The sequence below is a fragment of the Danio rerio genome, chromosome 15 (genome assembly GCF_052040795.2).
Source record: "Danio rerio strain M-AB ecotype USA chromosome 15, GRCz13ab, whole genome shotgun sequence".
Taxonomy (NCBI): Eukaryota; Metazoa; Chordata; class Actinopteri; order Cypriniformes; family Danionidae; genus Danio; species Danio rerio.
In genome coordinates, this window is record NC_141035.1 from 29,461,604 (window position 1) to 29,476,218 (window position 14,615).

The 14,615-nt window shown below is 37.8% G+C and overlaps 1 protein-coding gene across 2 annotated transcripts in view; it reads right to left on the reverse strand.

Annotated features, from left to right (window-relative positions):
• The window catches only part of pitpnm3 (PITPNM family member 3), a 168,645-nt gene that overhangs the window by 62,087 nt on the left and 91,943 nt on the right, over positions 1-14,615 (reverse strand). For both annotated transcript variants that reach the window (XM_087282506.1, NM_001446847.1), the window contains exons 4-5: positions 14,054-14,124; positions 13,746-13,963 (exon numbers count right to left, since the gene is read on the reverse strand). In XM_087282506.1, coding sequence (XP_087138632.1) covers positions 13,746-13,963; positions 14,054-14,124 — 289 coding nt within the window. The remainder of the gene's footprint in view (positions 1-13,745; positions 13,964-14,053; positions 14,125-14,615) is intronic.

A 14,615-nucleotide genomic window follows, 5' to 3' on the forward strand; every position in this document is an offset into this window, starting at 1 on the left:
AATAAGCAGCTGATTAGTTTTCTTCAGCTAATGACAAGCTTTAATAAATGTAATACCAGCTTAAATCAGCTGTTGACAGTTTTGACAAGCTAATAATCAGTTAATTACCATCTTGGACTGACCTATATGACCCGCTTTATGACCAACAGTAAAAAGTGGAATTTTTCAGCAGCAATGATTAAAAGCATGACTCAGAACAGAGAGGCGATGATGATGATGATGCAACTTAAGAGCAGGAATTGCAAAGCTTGTCCAAGTACCTCTGAGCAAACCAAGGTGCTTTATCATTCTGCACTGCATGAGTCTGCATGAGTCCACAGTGTAAAAAAAGAAAAGTGAAAGATTGCCCTGCCCCAGCGTTGTCACCTTAAACAGCTGTGCTAACCCCAGAGCCATCGATCAAGCACAGCGATTAGCGTCCTGAAGGCTTGGACAGGGAGACAGCAGTGCTCGGGGCGAGAGTCCTCATGATGGAGAGGGGTACAGCCTCCTTACAGCCTAGGCCAGGATGGTGCAAGAGCTCTAAAATAACTCTAATTAAGGTTATTTTAGGGCCTATGAATACCTGGTGTTAAAGCAGCACTATTTATGGTTATCAATCGTATAATAATATCTTTAAAAATATATATGCAGTAGAAAAAGTCAATAGCTAAAGGTTTTCAGTTTTCTTCAAAAGTCTGCAACAATATGAAGGTGAATAAATATTGAGTGAACTTTCATTTTTGGGTGAATTAACCGCTTTAAGGTTGATCAGGTCCAATGTTGGAGTAGCTACTCTGGATAGCTACATTACAAGGTATTTTCAAAATGAAGCTAGTGTGATTAAACAAATTTTTTACACAAAGGTGTATATTACAAAAACGTGAATAAAAGTACACGCAACACAATTATTATTGTTTTATCCCATATAGATTTCAAATTGGTCTAATTGTTAAAAGTTTAAGTACAAAGCCGCCATAAATGTAGCACAGCAATAACAAAACTAGAACCTAAAGTTTGTTGATGAACTTTAATGTTGGCTTGAGAAAGAAATGGACATTTCTTAATCATTGTGTGTCAATGACCAAATTCGGTTGCACTCTTGACACTGTATGTATATATATATATATATATATATATATATATATATATATATATATATATATATATATATATATATATATACACTGTATACGTTATACTTTCTAGCTTCTTACCCTGCCCAGCTTCTTTATTGATTATTTCAAGAGTTCACACTTAGTTGACGCTTGACAAAATAAATGTATATTTGGGGACAGAGCCCTGAGCTCGGAGGATCCACGACCCTAGAGATCTCTCCTGTTGAGTCAGGTGGAGAGAGTCTAAGCTCAGGTAGGTCTCGAGAACTCCCCCGTTATTAAGGTATGAAAGAGGGAAGGAGTCTGGGTGGATGGGGGTTTTCTTAAAAAACTAAGATGACCAAGGTAAGGAAAGTAGATTATTTATGTGTGTTTGGATTTATCTGATTGGTTAGTCATGCGATTGTCATGCGAGATCAGCCATGGTCAACCAAAAGCACATAATCCTCTTGAAATTTGTTTATATATAACTTCACAAAACTGCTGGCACACTGTATCAGTAGCGCAGCAAGGCACAGCATCTATAGTCCCTGACAAAATTCTTTTTGCTTGTCAAACTTCCTCAAGGAGAAGAAGACCAAGATACTCCAGGATTGGCAAGCCCAGTCACCAGACATGAACATCAATGAACATATGTGGGGTAGGATAAGAGGAAGCAAGAAAGACAAAACAAAGAATATTGATGAACTCTGGAAGGCATTCAAGACTGCTTTCTTTGCTATTCCTGAGGTCTTCATCAATGAAATGTATGAATCCTTGCCAAACCAAATGGATGCAGTCCTTTAAGCTCATGGAAGTCAAACAAGATATTAAATTTGGATCTTACAGCACCACTACTTCATTTGTTTAATTTCTGTATAAGCGACAAAACTTTTGTCTTGTCAAATTTGACCTTTCTGTCTTGATTAAATGATTAATCTTTTTTCAGCGAAACTAATTTATTTCAGTGCATTAAACATCATTTGGGTGGGTTTTAGCTTTTCATATGAGCTATTTTTAACACTAATTGATTAATTAAAAGTCAGGTTAATAGCAGGTGTTTCTATAAAATAGATAAGCAACAAGACTTTTGTCAGGAACTGTATAACGACTCATGGTTTTGGTTTTGCTTTTGCTTTTAGACGCAGAAGGAATTTGAGCAGCATCCTGAAGCCGGCGGCACAAAGGATCAGAAACGGAGCGCCTCTCCTGTAATTATCCATCTGTCCAAATGAAGCGAATTCGGCAGCATGTGTATGTGTACCTGTAAATACTTTTTTCTGTTTAGAGCTTGTGCCTGTTACAATCTAATTTGAATGCAGAATCGAATTTGAACTTTCATGAAATCAAGCAAGAATTGTTAGAGAAAGAACTGCCATGCATTGATGCATTAACTGCTTCTCCCACCCCTTGTAGCTAGCTACACCACAACACTCACCAGATGATAAGAACTTTTAAGGTGTTTGGTGTTTTAAAATTGCCATTTTAGTTCAAACTTATGAACTGAATTTCAATCAATTTGAATTCTTCTTTTTATATGCAAACTTTAAACTGCAGTTGTACTTTCTGTTTGCCACCTCAATTCCAGTGCAATTAAAATTCAACTACAGATTTGTAATTCAACCACTATTCTCAATTCAAACTGAATGGTGCCAAAACCTGGCAACAAACTGGCAGTGATGTGCGCTACGATGACATGAAACTTCCCAGGTGTGTAGTTGTGATAAGCTGCTGATTGGCAAATGTGGCACAGGCTATACTCATGATAAACGACTGTTGAAGGTGACGCCTCCAAGTGGAAAAGAACACGTCCCAAATGGATCTGTCTGCTGGAGACCTGAAAAGTAGTCAAGCTTCTTTTATTATCCTGTTGTCTGGGGGAAAGATGTAGCTCTAGAAGGGTTGTGAAAGAATCATAGTGGAGTCAATTCTCTGATTATAATGACAACCCATAAGCTCATTGTAATCAATCTTTAGTGACATTGCCCCGTGCTACACAAAAACAGGTCCCATTTGCATCTTACACACTGCAAGAAAAAGGGCGCTTCTTTTTTGTTGTTTTTTTTTTTTTGTACTGCAATTTACTTCACCAAAATTCCTTCCAAACTGCACTCTGGCTGCTGAACTCTTCACAATGCTAGGGTAATGCGCTATGACCCGTTGTGAACAATAGTTCCTGTCATGTTTACATGAACTCTCCTGGCTGGAGAAGGACACAGCCATTACAGTAACAAGCCGGCAGATCAGGGGCCAACCCTATTAGACATGCTCCACAGCAGGAGAGGGTTCAAAGAGCACCTCCAAACCGCTCCTTATGCCCCCTCACTGCATTCATTATTTATTTACACCATCTGTAATTAATGTTTGGCCCATGCTAGCAGCTGCCATTGCAGCGGAGGTGCCGTTTTACCTCACTAATATGAATATGTCAAGCTGGGTAATGAAGTACAACAACCTGTCGTTTCCTGTAATGACTGTCCTTTCTGTGTGCTTTTTAAGCATTAATTCTCAATAGGTAGCTTTCGTGTCTAGACTTTAGATGCTATAATTGGTTGTTTTTCATCACTTCGAATGGTAGCATACAGAATGACTCTAAATACAAACAGTCTTGCAAGATTCTGCATGTAAATATTACAAGTTTGCTTAAAGTTCACTCAAAAATTAAAACTGTCATCATTTACATACCATTCATGTCTTATAAGTTCTCAAAAGAAGTTATTTTGAAAAATGTTGGAAAATATATTTAAAATATATTTATAATTTATATAAAATATATAATTTATATATATTTAAATATCTTTTTTTGTGTGCAAAAAGTTACCTCATTAAAATTTTGAACCACTTGAATGTGTAATGTCATGGGGACGCTGACAACAGAGGTGCCGATCCAATGCAGGGTTTATTAGAAGAATTGTCTGTTGCTTGCCTGACCACACAATGCAATCCAGAGTTGTGGTCAATACACAGGCGAACGGTCAGTATAGGGGGTTAGCAACCAACATAAACAAACAAACAAGGTGAGGGTCAAACACGGCAAAGCAAGGCAAGAAAAACGCATCGTAATGTTCACAGTAAGAGTATGACAAGACTGTGTTAGCAATCAGTGGAAAACCAAAACAGATGTGAGTATGTGGTGCATGACAGGATTTGTAGTCTATATGGTGACAGATTTGTAGTCCTGAGTAAAAGTGGATGATACCCAGTTATCTACAAGCCTGGATTGCTGGCAACCATTACACTGTAAAACACAACCGTCAACTTTATCAAATGAAATGAGTGTAGTGAACTCAAAATTTACTGAAAGTTAATTCTACTCATTTAAACAGAGTTTTGAACTTGGTGTTAAAGATAATGAGTTAATTAAATACCTCATTACTTCAACCTAAATGGAATAAGTTCACAATACTCATATAGATTAGTTTTTTTTTACTTAAATGGTTTGTGGCAATAGGTTTCCTTAAATGGTTTGAGTAGCCTTAACTTATTGGGTTTTACAGTACTCAGTTGGTTTTAGTTCTCTTGATTTATTGTGTTTTACTGTGCTCAAAATGCTTTATTTACTCAAATGGATTAAGTTTACAGTACCCATTAAGATCAGTTTTTGAACTCAAATGGTTTGTTGCAATCAGTTTCCTCAAATGGTTTGAGTTACCTTAACTTTTTGGGTTTTACAGTGTACAGAACAAGAGTACATTTTCATTTTTGGGTGAACTATGCCTTTAACAAAATCCCCTACTATAGGCTATGATCCTAATGATGACGTAGCTGTATTTTCGTTTTTTTCTGCACAGAGAAAGTTTGCATCTGCTAATGTGTTCTGATCAATTTTAACATCCCAGTACTGTTGCTTGGGTGCTCAAGGTGGGTACTAGCACTGATAGAGTGTTACAGTATAGGGTTGCTAGGTGGTTACTTTTAGGCCCATTAAGCCTATAGGGAAGTCTCTGCTGCCTTCCTTCTCATGTGAAAATTTAAAGTCAGATCTTTTTGAAAAGTAATAGTACACCTCTACTTGACAAGCAGCATGATGTGAGGTGTTATTCATGTCCAAAGCAAAATTGGCATTTTAAGAACTGTTTTCTGTCAAAAAAAAAAAAAAAACGACTTTATCTTTGAACCGCCTACACTTTAACCTGAGGGAAGTAAAGAAAAATCTCACTAGAAAATGGAAAGACTAGCCAAGAAGCTGAAAGATATTTAGAGAGAACAAGAAAGAGAATGAGCACTTAACTTTGCTGTTTTGTCATAAAATATTGATTAGCTGTTCATTCCCTCCCTTAAGCTGTGAATACTAAACTCTACAAGAAATGTTAGCTGAGTACAAACAAGCAGGGATTTAAACAAGCAAAGGCCTGCAAGAACATACAAAATGCTGAAAACATTGTACATTGCTGACAACTGGAATACAAGATACAAGAATACAGCTTGTATTCTTGGAATACAGGAAGAATACAACTTAAATTAGAGCTACAATGACCATTATAATTACAAATATCATTATTCTATTCTATTCTATTCTATTACAGGTGACGCGGAGGCGCAGTAGGTAGTGCTGCCGCCTCACAGCAAGAAGGTCGGTGTTTCGGCCTCGGCTGGGTCAGTTGGCATTTCTATGGGTTTGCATTTTCTCCCAGCGTTCACGTGGGTTTCCTCGGGGTGCTCCGGTTTCCCCCACAAGTCCAAAGACATGCTGTACCGGTGAATTGGGTAAGCTAAATTGTCCGTAGTGTTTGTGTGTAAATGAGTGTGTATGGATGTTTCAAAGTGATGGCTTGCAGCTGGAAGTGCATCCGCTGCGTAAAACACATCCTAGATAACTTGGCGGTTTATTCCGCTGTCGCGACCCCAGATTAAAGAAGGCACTAAGCCGAAAAGAAAATGAATGAATATTATATTATATTATACTATACTATACTATACTATACTATATTATATTATATTATATTATATTATATTATATTATATTATATTATATTATATTATATTATATTATATTATATTTTTTGCTGTTCTTTCTATTTATTCTGCAAATTACAGTTTACAGAAAATAATAGCTGTTATTATTTTAGGACAAAGTTCAGTAAAATATTGTCCTTACATGAACTAACTCTCAAGAACAGCTTCAACTGAATCTGCCAGCATTTCCCCACAAAATGAATTTCATGAATTTAGCCAATTTTACCTGAGGGTGTTCTTATGACCTCAGAACAAAACATCCAATTATTTTGCATATCATTTCATAATAACAAGCAGGAACTTACACAAGCAAAGGCCTGTGTGCATGAATGTAAAAAAAGTAATGATAGCTGAAACCATGGGACATTGTTGCTAATAGATATTCCAAGTTATTTCAAATGTTAAAAAAATGCTCAAACCATAGTACATTGCTGTTATCAGATATTGTAAGTTATTTCAAGTAATAACATTGTAGTCTCAAAATATGCAAGCTTTCCATCCAGAAGGCATTCATTGGTTAAAAGTAATTTATAATGTTACAAAATATTCCATTTCAAATAAATGATGTTCTTTTAAACTTTATTTTCATCAAAGTGTCCTGATTAAAAGAGACAAGGTACATTTATATAACAAAAAATATTCCATTCCTAATGCATCTTGTCATTTGACAATTTAATCAAAGGAAAAATAAATCCACAAAAAATAGCATAACTGCTGTTTTACTTCAGGTTTGTTTACTTAAGCAAATAAATGAAGCCTTTTTGTGCATAATGCTGTGTTCACACCAGAGGCGAAACAAGCGTCAAGCGAGAGTGATTTACATGTTAAATCAATGCAAAAACGCAAATAAACATCCTGCGCCATGATACACATGAATGAGGTGGCGAAAATGATGTAATTCGCGAAATGAAGCAGCGCGAGTTGAGCATTTTGCGAATTGCTCGAGTTCGAAAACCTGAACTTCAGCTGACATTCTCACCACGTAAAACAAACAGGAGCTTGCTCTTGTGGCGGCGTGATTATAACACAGTGCCTGTTGTCGGTGTCCCGAAGGAAAATCCTCTTACCCACACCAACACAAACCCACACCATCAAACTGGGCTTGGCTCAGTCGGAAGCACCGCTGAAAGCTTTCATCATCCAGGTATAGTTTCTGGAGGAGGTAATGAACTCAGAGCTGGATGCACCTCTGAATGGATTTAGTGGACTCAGACACAACTCCAAACGAATTAACGCTGCTTTTCAGTCCTCTTAAAGCACATAAAAATAGCTATTCTCTTATTAAAATCTATGTTAGCCATCTAGCAACAAAGCTAGAGTCACTGGGCAGACAGATGCGCTTATTGTGAAGTGAATTTGACGCGCGAATGAAGTGCATTTGACAGGCGAATGAAGCAAGTAAACTAAAAATGTTCACGCATCTATTTATGCGCGAATATTGTAATTTATCCGTGCGTGCCACGTCTGATGTGAACAAGGCATAAGAGGCATCAAAACACACATAAAGAGGTGGTCCAGAGTGTATTTTTAAAAGCTTGGTTGTGTTTACAAGATCCTAAGCAATGTGTGCTGATGCTTCACTTCACTTCAAAAAATCGTTTCATTTTTTCAAATATCTTACTTTGATTATATATAGCTACTCAGCTAACATGAAAATGACTGTCATATTTCCTAGTTCCTTCGAAAGGCCCACCCACAAGTGGCTCTGATTGGTCAGCTAACATAACGTGCTGTGATCCGCGGACTACACCTTTAAAAAAAATCTTACCGACCTAAATAAATTTTTACTCTTTTGATTGGTTATGACCATTTTAACATACTAAGGTGTGAATGAATAACAAACATTTATCCATCCACTCATTAATCTAAAGTGATGTTAATCCTATACTAATCCTCCAGCCCTCATTATGCTAGTATGTCTCACAATGAAAGAAGTGATCTCTGTCCTTTCAAAGACAAAACTTTCCAAGCTTACTCGGAGTAAATGAAGACCCCTGTACACCCTGCTAGCTTGCACCACAGGCGATGGGTTCTGGGTCTCAAAATAACCCAGTTCCAGCTGAGGAAGGCGAGAGGAAGGAGTTGTGATCAATAACTTCTTTAGACTGCCAAAAAACGTCTTGCAAAAACACGGATCAGGAACCCAGCCTTTCACAAACACAACAAAGTCATCCGTTTGAAGATCTAATTTGCGGAGGACTCCCATTATAAATCTCATTTCTGTTTGTAAAGCATTAGCTCTTATTAAAGGGATCTCTCTTCCGACCATTAGGGCCAATAAGGCTCAGATAAAAGATATTTATCTCAAAGCTGCATCTCTCCATCAATGAATCAACATAAGATGGCAATCATTTCCTCTTCCTTTCCATGATGTAATATGATGCATTAGCCATAATCAAGTCTATTATCAAGTATAAATTTGTTTTAAAAGTGGTGTCTTTTTTAGGTTAAGTGAACGAATACAGAGAAACTTACATTTCTGTCACAATTTTGGCAGTCTGCATGTTTTTATGCCATCAAACATAATAGTTTCAAATGAAATAATTAAGTTTCAGCTAAGATAATACTTCCATTAACAAATCACTGTTTCTTAATGCACTAGTTGAAATCTGTTATTACATTCTTTTCTCATTTGTCAACAAATTACCCATTAGGCAATTTTGTGTCTAAAAGACATCTACTTATACAACAGCTGTCTGCTTTGAGTCGAGCTGCCGATAAGCCAGTTGGGCTTTATTCTGCGATAACAACCTCCTGGATGTACTTTATCCCCAACTTAACCTATATCCTTCAATATATATATTTTTAAATATTAAGAAACAAGCAGGTATACTTAAAATATAATTAGTATTGTTTGAAGAAATTCAGGTCAAAGGCTACCAAAGAATTACAGTTTGTCTGTTTACCAAACACAGGAAGAAAATTACAACATTAATAATTACAGGTGGTGCTGCTCTCCTCAAGAGACAAATCTGTGTGCATTCCTTCCTATCTGAGCTGTGACAGAGGCCCAATTTGTTTAAATTCAGGAATTATACACTTGCACACCATGTTTGGTGAGAGAGAAAATCAATGTAGAAGCTTTTTTTTGCCAGAGTTGCTAATTGGAAATACTTTCGGGAGACAGAAAACACAAAGCTCCATAACATTTTGCCCCTCCTTCACTTTTGTGTGCTTCCTCCCCACAAACGCTAATGCTTGTGTGTGAGTGGCGTGCTTTGTGCATGTGAGACTCTGCTCCATACACACATCTGTAAGCACACCTCATTAGGAGAGGAAACTCATTAACAGCAGTGATGGCTTGGCAGGACGACCACAGGTCTCAAAAGACAATTCCCAAGGCTCTTAAACTGAGGAAATGAGAACATACATGCATGGCAGCTGTACTGACAGAAGATGCATGCTCTGTAAAAGATACGATGAGCTGTTTGCACCTCAAAAGTCTGTCAGTGTGAAAAGAGCAGTGAGCCTTGACTGAGTGATGCTCAGAAATACATAGCCAATGAATCAGAATATGAGATGAAAATGAAAACGTTTGTTTTTTGTTAATTTTGTAGAACAAATTCCTTAAGTTATAGTTTTTCTATTTAAAATTTAGAAGAATGTTATCAGATCTTTATAGGATAAAATGAATATTAATAGTTTACCTATATTTAATAAATTTTGTAAATTAAGATACACTGAATATTCTCAAGCGGTGTTATCTTTCTACACACATACATAAGCATACACTCACCGGCCACTTTATTAGGTACACCTTACTAGTACCAGGTTGGACCCCCATCTGCCTTTGGAACTGCCTTAATCCTTCGTGGCATAAATTCAACAAGGTACTGGAAATAATCCTCAGAGATTTTGGTCCATATTGACATGACAGCATCATGCAGATGCACATCCATGATGCGAGTCTCCTGTTCCACCACATCCCAAAGGTACACTATTAGATTGAGATCTGGTGACTTTGGAGGCCATTTGACTATAGTGTCATGTTCAAGAAACCAGTCTGAGATGATTCATGCTTTATGACTTGGTGTGTTATCCGATACACTGCTCGCTGCAGAGCCATTTGAACAGAGCTGAGCTCCAGCGAGGGGGAGCATGAGCTCTCGCTCCTCCTCCTGTAAGCTGTTTTAATGCGTGCACCAACCCCACCCCTAACCCTACCCCCAGTGACATCACTCGTAGAAGAAGTGCAAGAAAGGAGGAACGAGAGCTCAAGCTCCCCCTCGCTGGAGCTCAGCTCTGCCCAAATGGCTCTGCAGTGAGCACCACTTGGTGTTATCCTGGTGGAAGTAGCCTTCCGAAGATGGGTACACTGTGGTCATAAAGGGATGGACATGGTCAGCAACAATACTCAGGTAGACTGTGGCATTGACACGATGCTCAATTTGTACTGATAAGCCCAAAGTGTGTCAAGAAAATACCCCCACACCATTACACTACCACCGCCAGCCTGAAATGCTGGTAAAAGGTAGGATGGATCCATGCTTTCTTGCTGTTGACACCAAATTCTGACCATACCATCGGAATGTCGCAGCAGAAATTGAGACTCATCAGACCACGCAACATTTTTCCAATCTTCTATTGTCCAATTTTGCTGAGCCTGTGCCAATTGTAGCCTGTTTCCTGTTCTTAGCTGACAGAAGTAACACCCAGTGTGGTCTTCTGCTGCTTTAGCCTGTCCGCCTCAAGATTCGACGTGTTGTGTGTTAAGGGATGCTCTTCTGCATACCTTGGTTGTAACCATTGGTTACGTGAGTTACAGCAGTTACTGAAATACTCACACCAGCCCATATGACACCAACAACCATGTCACATTCAAAGTCATTTAAATCCCCTTTCTTCCCCATTCTTACGCTCGGTTTGAACTGCAGAAGATCATCTTGACCATGTCTACATGCCTGAATGCGTTAAGTTGCTGCCATGTGATTGGCTGAAATTTGTGTTAACGAGTAGACAGGTGTACCTAATAAAGTGGCCAGTGAGTGTATATTGTATTGACTTGCATATTGAGTTGTCATTAGATCTTTTTAGAGACTGTCTTTATCTGATGTGAATGTACTGAAATGTTTCTGTGTATAAATAAATTAAAAAAGCACATAAACTTCTTATTTGTGCATCAATACAATTTTAATATCAACTTTACAAGCAACATGATGCTTTGTTTAATCCAGCAACTTTAACTGGATATTTACACATTCCTTTTGGTCACCCAAAACCCAGCAGAAGACAAAATCAGCCACGCAACTCTTCTTGAGTCACCAGAGCCTACCAATGCTGTTTTTGTGGCTGACCCTGGCTTAAGTAATGTGTAAACTGACTGCACATGCTTTGATTTGATGTGCGGGAAGCAAAAAGGAAGTCGGGCTGATGAAAAGAATACCCTATTGTGTTATTCTGAGGGCGTGTGTAACTTTGTTTTTATGTGTATTCTGTATCCATGGAGCAAGATTATGACCTGCAACAATTCCTCAGCCTCTCCCAGTAGGCCGTTTTTTGGTATTATATTACTTTTATTATATCCCTTTCCCTGGCCCTGAACAAATGTAGACAAAAACCAGTCGTGATTTCAGCTTCTGTCTCTTTGTCCTTTGCTTAAGTCGGTTAACACTCGCAGCTCCAGTCGGTGTGAGCACTATAAAACCATAAAACCACAGCAAAACAGCAAATGCAGTTTGTGTGTCACTCGTGAACAGGGTTTATCATGTTAATCTCCACAGAACCCCCAGTGATAGACATTTTTTATTAGATCATGTTCACCATGGGAGCGGGCCGAGATTGTGATCATGTGATCAAACACCCTCTTCTGCTCTGTTTGTTTTGACTCTGTGGAGCTCCTACACCTTCATTGCTTCGCCCAGGTGATGACAAAGAGGACATAAAAGGCCTGAAGCTATAGAAGAAATCCCTCAGAAGGGCCCAAACCACTGAGCTCCTGAAGCAATGGATCCGCTTTCACGGCTTAAAGGGACTCTGTTCATTAAAAAGGCTGATTCTCACAGAAAGCATTAGCGTTACATGCTTACTTGGGGCTGTCTTCTTACCTCTTATTCGCTTCATCCCTTATGAACGAACATCTGCATAGAGGGTCGACAAATTCATTATGTCTCGTCAAGCAAACAAATCACTCTAGGCTTAAGCTTTGTATCTTATCTGCACTCTTGTTCAACCCGTGTGAGATGAAGGGATGCTGTGCAAAAGCTAATGCAATTAATAGATTGCTTATGAAATTTCCATAATCTTGGGAGTTGTTTTCAGGACTTTTAAGTTTGAAAATTGTCAAGTAAAAAGAAAGGCTGTGAATTTACATTGCAACATCTCCACTGGGAGGTCAGAGGCTCAGGCCCGTTTCCTGGATCGTTTGAGAAGTGTGAGTGCATTAAATCAGGCTCAGGCACGGTTCACTTGGCCGGCCCTGGCCCAGCGCCAGGTGTCTGAGTGCAATTCACTTGGGTTTTGCCGCAGTACGCTTGTGTGTGAATGCAAAACGCGTCTCAGTCCAAAACAGAAAGCAAGACGTGACTTTTTAGGGACCGTTTCAAATGGATTTATTAATCATTCTCACAATCTAAATAACATTGTTTCATGTTAAAGCACTGTGCATTAACCAATGTTCACAAGCACAACTTGGATATTAATAATGCATTAGTGTAAACTATATTAAATAAATGCTGTACAAGTTTATTCATGCTTAGTTAATGTGTGTATATACATTAACTCATGGACCATTATTCTAAAGTGTTCCCCAGGATTGCATAAATTAGGGCTGCATCCAAAAAATAAAGTATAATATAAACACTGCAATTCCTTCTGGACTTTTAAGCGTAAAAAAATAATGATTAAAGAAGTAGTGGTCATAAAAGTGGTAAACATTTTAATTCAATTAGATTCATGTTTATTTTTATTGCGCTTTTACAATGTAGATTGCGTCAAAGCAGCATAACATAGAAGTTTTAGTAAATTAAAAATGCGTCAGTCCAGTTTTTAGAGTTAAAGTTCACTTTAGTTCAGTTCAGTGTGGTTTAATTTTCACTACTGGAAGTCCAAACACTGAAGAGCAAATCCATCGATGTGCAGATCTACAAGTCCCAAACCTGTTCCAGTGGCGACAGTGGCGAGGAACAAACTTCAAAATTCGCATTTTTCAACGAATTTATGCTTTTATTCTATAAGCATAATAAATTTATCAAATATAACATTACAGTTATTTCTGTAAAATATTATATTATAATAAGAAATATTATATTATATTATATTATATTATATTATATTATATTATATTATATTATATTATATTATATTATGTTATATTATATTATATTATATCAGCAGCACAACTGCACTTATTTGCTCTTTTTATCTTACATAAATTCTGTAAAATGTTATTTCAACATGACAAGAACAACTGCAACTGAATTTGCCAGCATTTCCCCACAAAACAAACTAAAAAAAATTAGGAATTTTGCCAATTTTACCTGAGGGTGTTCTCATGACCTCACAAGAACAAAACATCTAATTATGTGGCATCTCGTTTTATAGTGTATATGCACAGCAAAGCAAAACATGCCATGCCAGGAAACTCAACCTGTCCAATCCATTACAAAACAGTGCTGTTGGAAGGAAACCACGCAAGCATATGTACAATGGTATTTACTTCAAAGAATACCATGGCGCTTTGCCAAAAAGTATAGTCATTAAAAGTCGCTTACTTACTTTGACACAAGACAGAAGGCCTCTGCGCATACGGCTGGGCATGGCACCAACTTAATGACCACATGCTGGGCTGCAGCTTGAAAATGAGCTTGAGATACTTTCTCCAGGACTGAAGACAACGTGTTTACATCTGTGGTCTTTGCTCCAGGCTCTCCACCCGCCGGGTCCAGAATGTTCCCCCCGTGAACCACCAACACCAGCACATGCGTTTGACATTTCTTTTTTGAGGACAAAGGACACAGAAAGGTCACAGCACAATATAACAAAAAAAGCAAGAGTTTACTGAATATTTAAAGAGAAAATAGTACCTCAGCTTCCTCTAGGCCGTCAATGCTAGTCTGAGGGATACATTTTGTCCTCCTTACACGGTACAGACTCTCTGACCCCATTAAGGAAGGAGAATGAGATGGATAGATGGGAATATATATAAAAAAACAAGAGAGAGAGAAAGAGAAAGTGATTATAGGCACTTTGCACAGATGCACAGCAAACCACAAATGATTATTGATTCTGCAAAGCACACTCATAGGCCTTTCATTAATGATCTTACCATCCATTTATATTCTTCATAACACGACAGAGAAAATGTAGTGTTATTATTAAAACCCCATTCTGGAACCATCATATTTTAAAACAAGTCAATATGAAACAGATCGAGTTTGGGATTTGTATCAGTCAAACTCTTCATTTTTATGTCTGCTGGTGTGAAAAACATAAATAAAATATAACAAACAACAGGAAGTAAACAGGACCAACAAAAAGCTTTTCAATGTCTTTAAATCTCCAAATAAGGCTGCTGGCCTTCAGCCAATGTCATTACACCTCACCTTCACCATTCCACGTTCTATTTTTTTCTATTTGTAGCTTCCC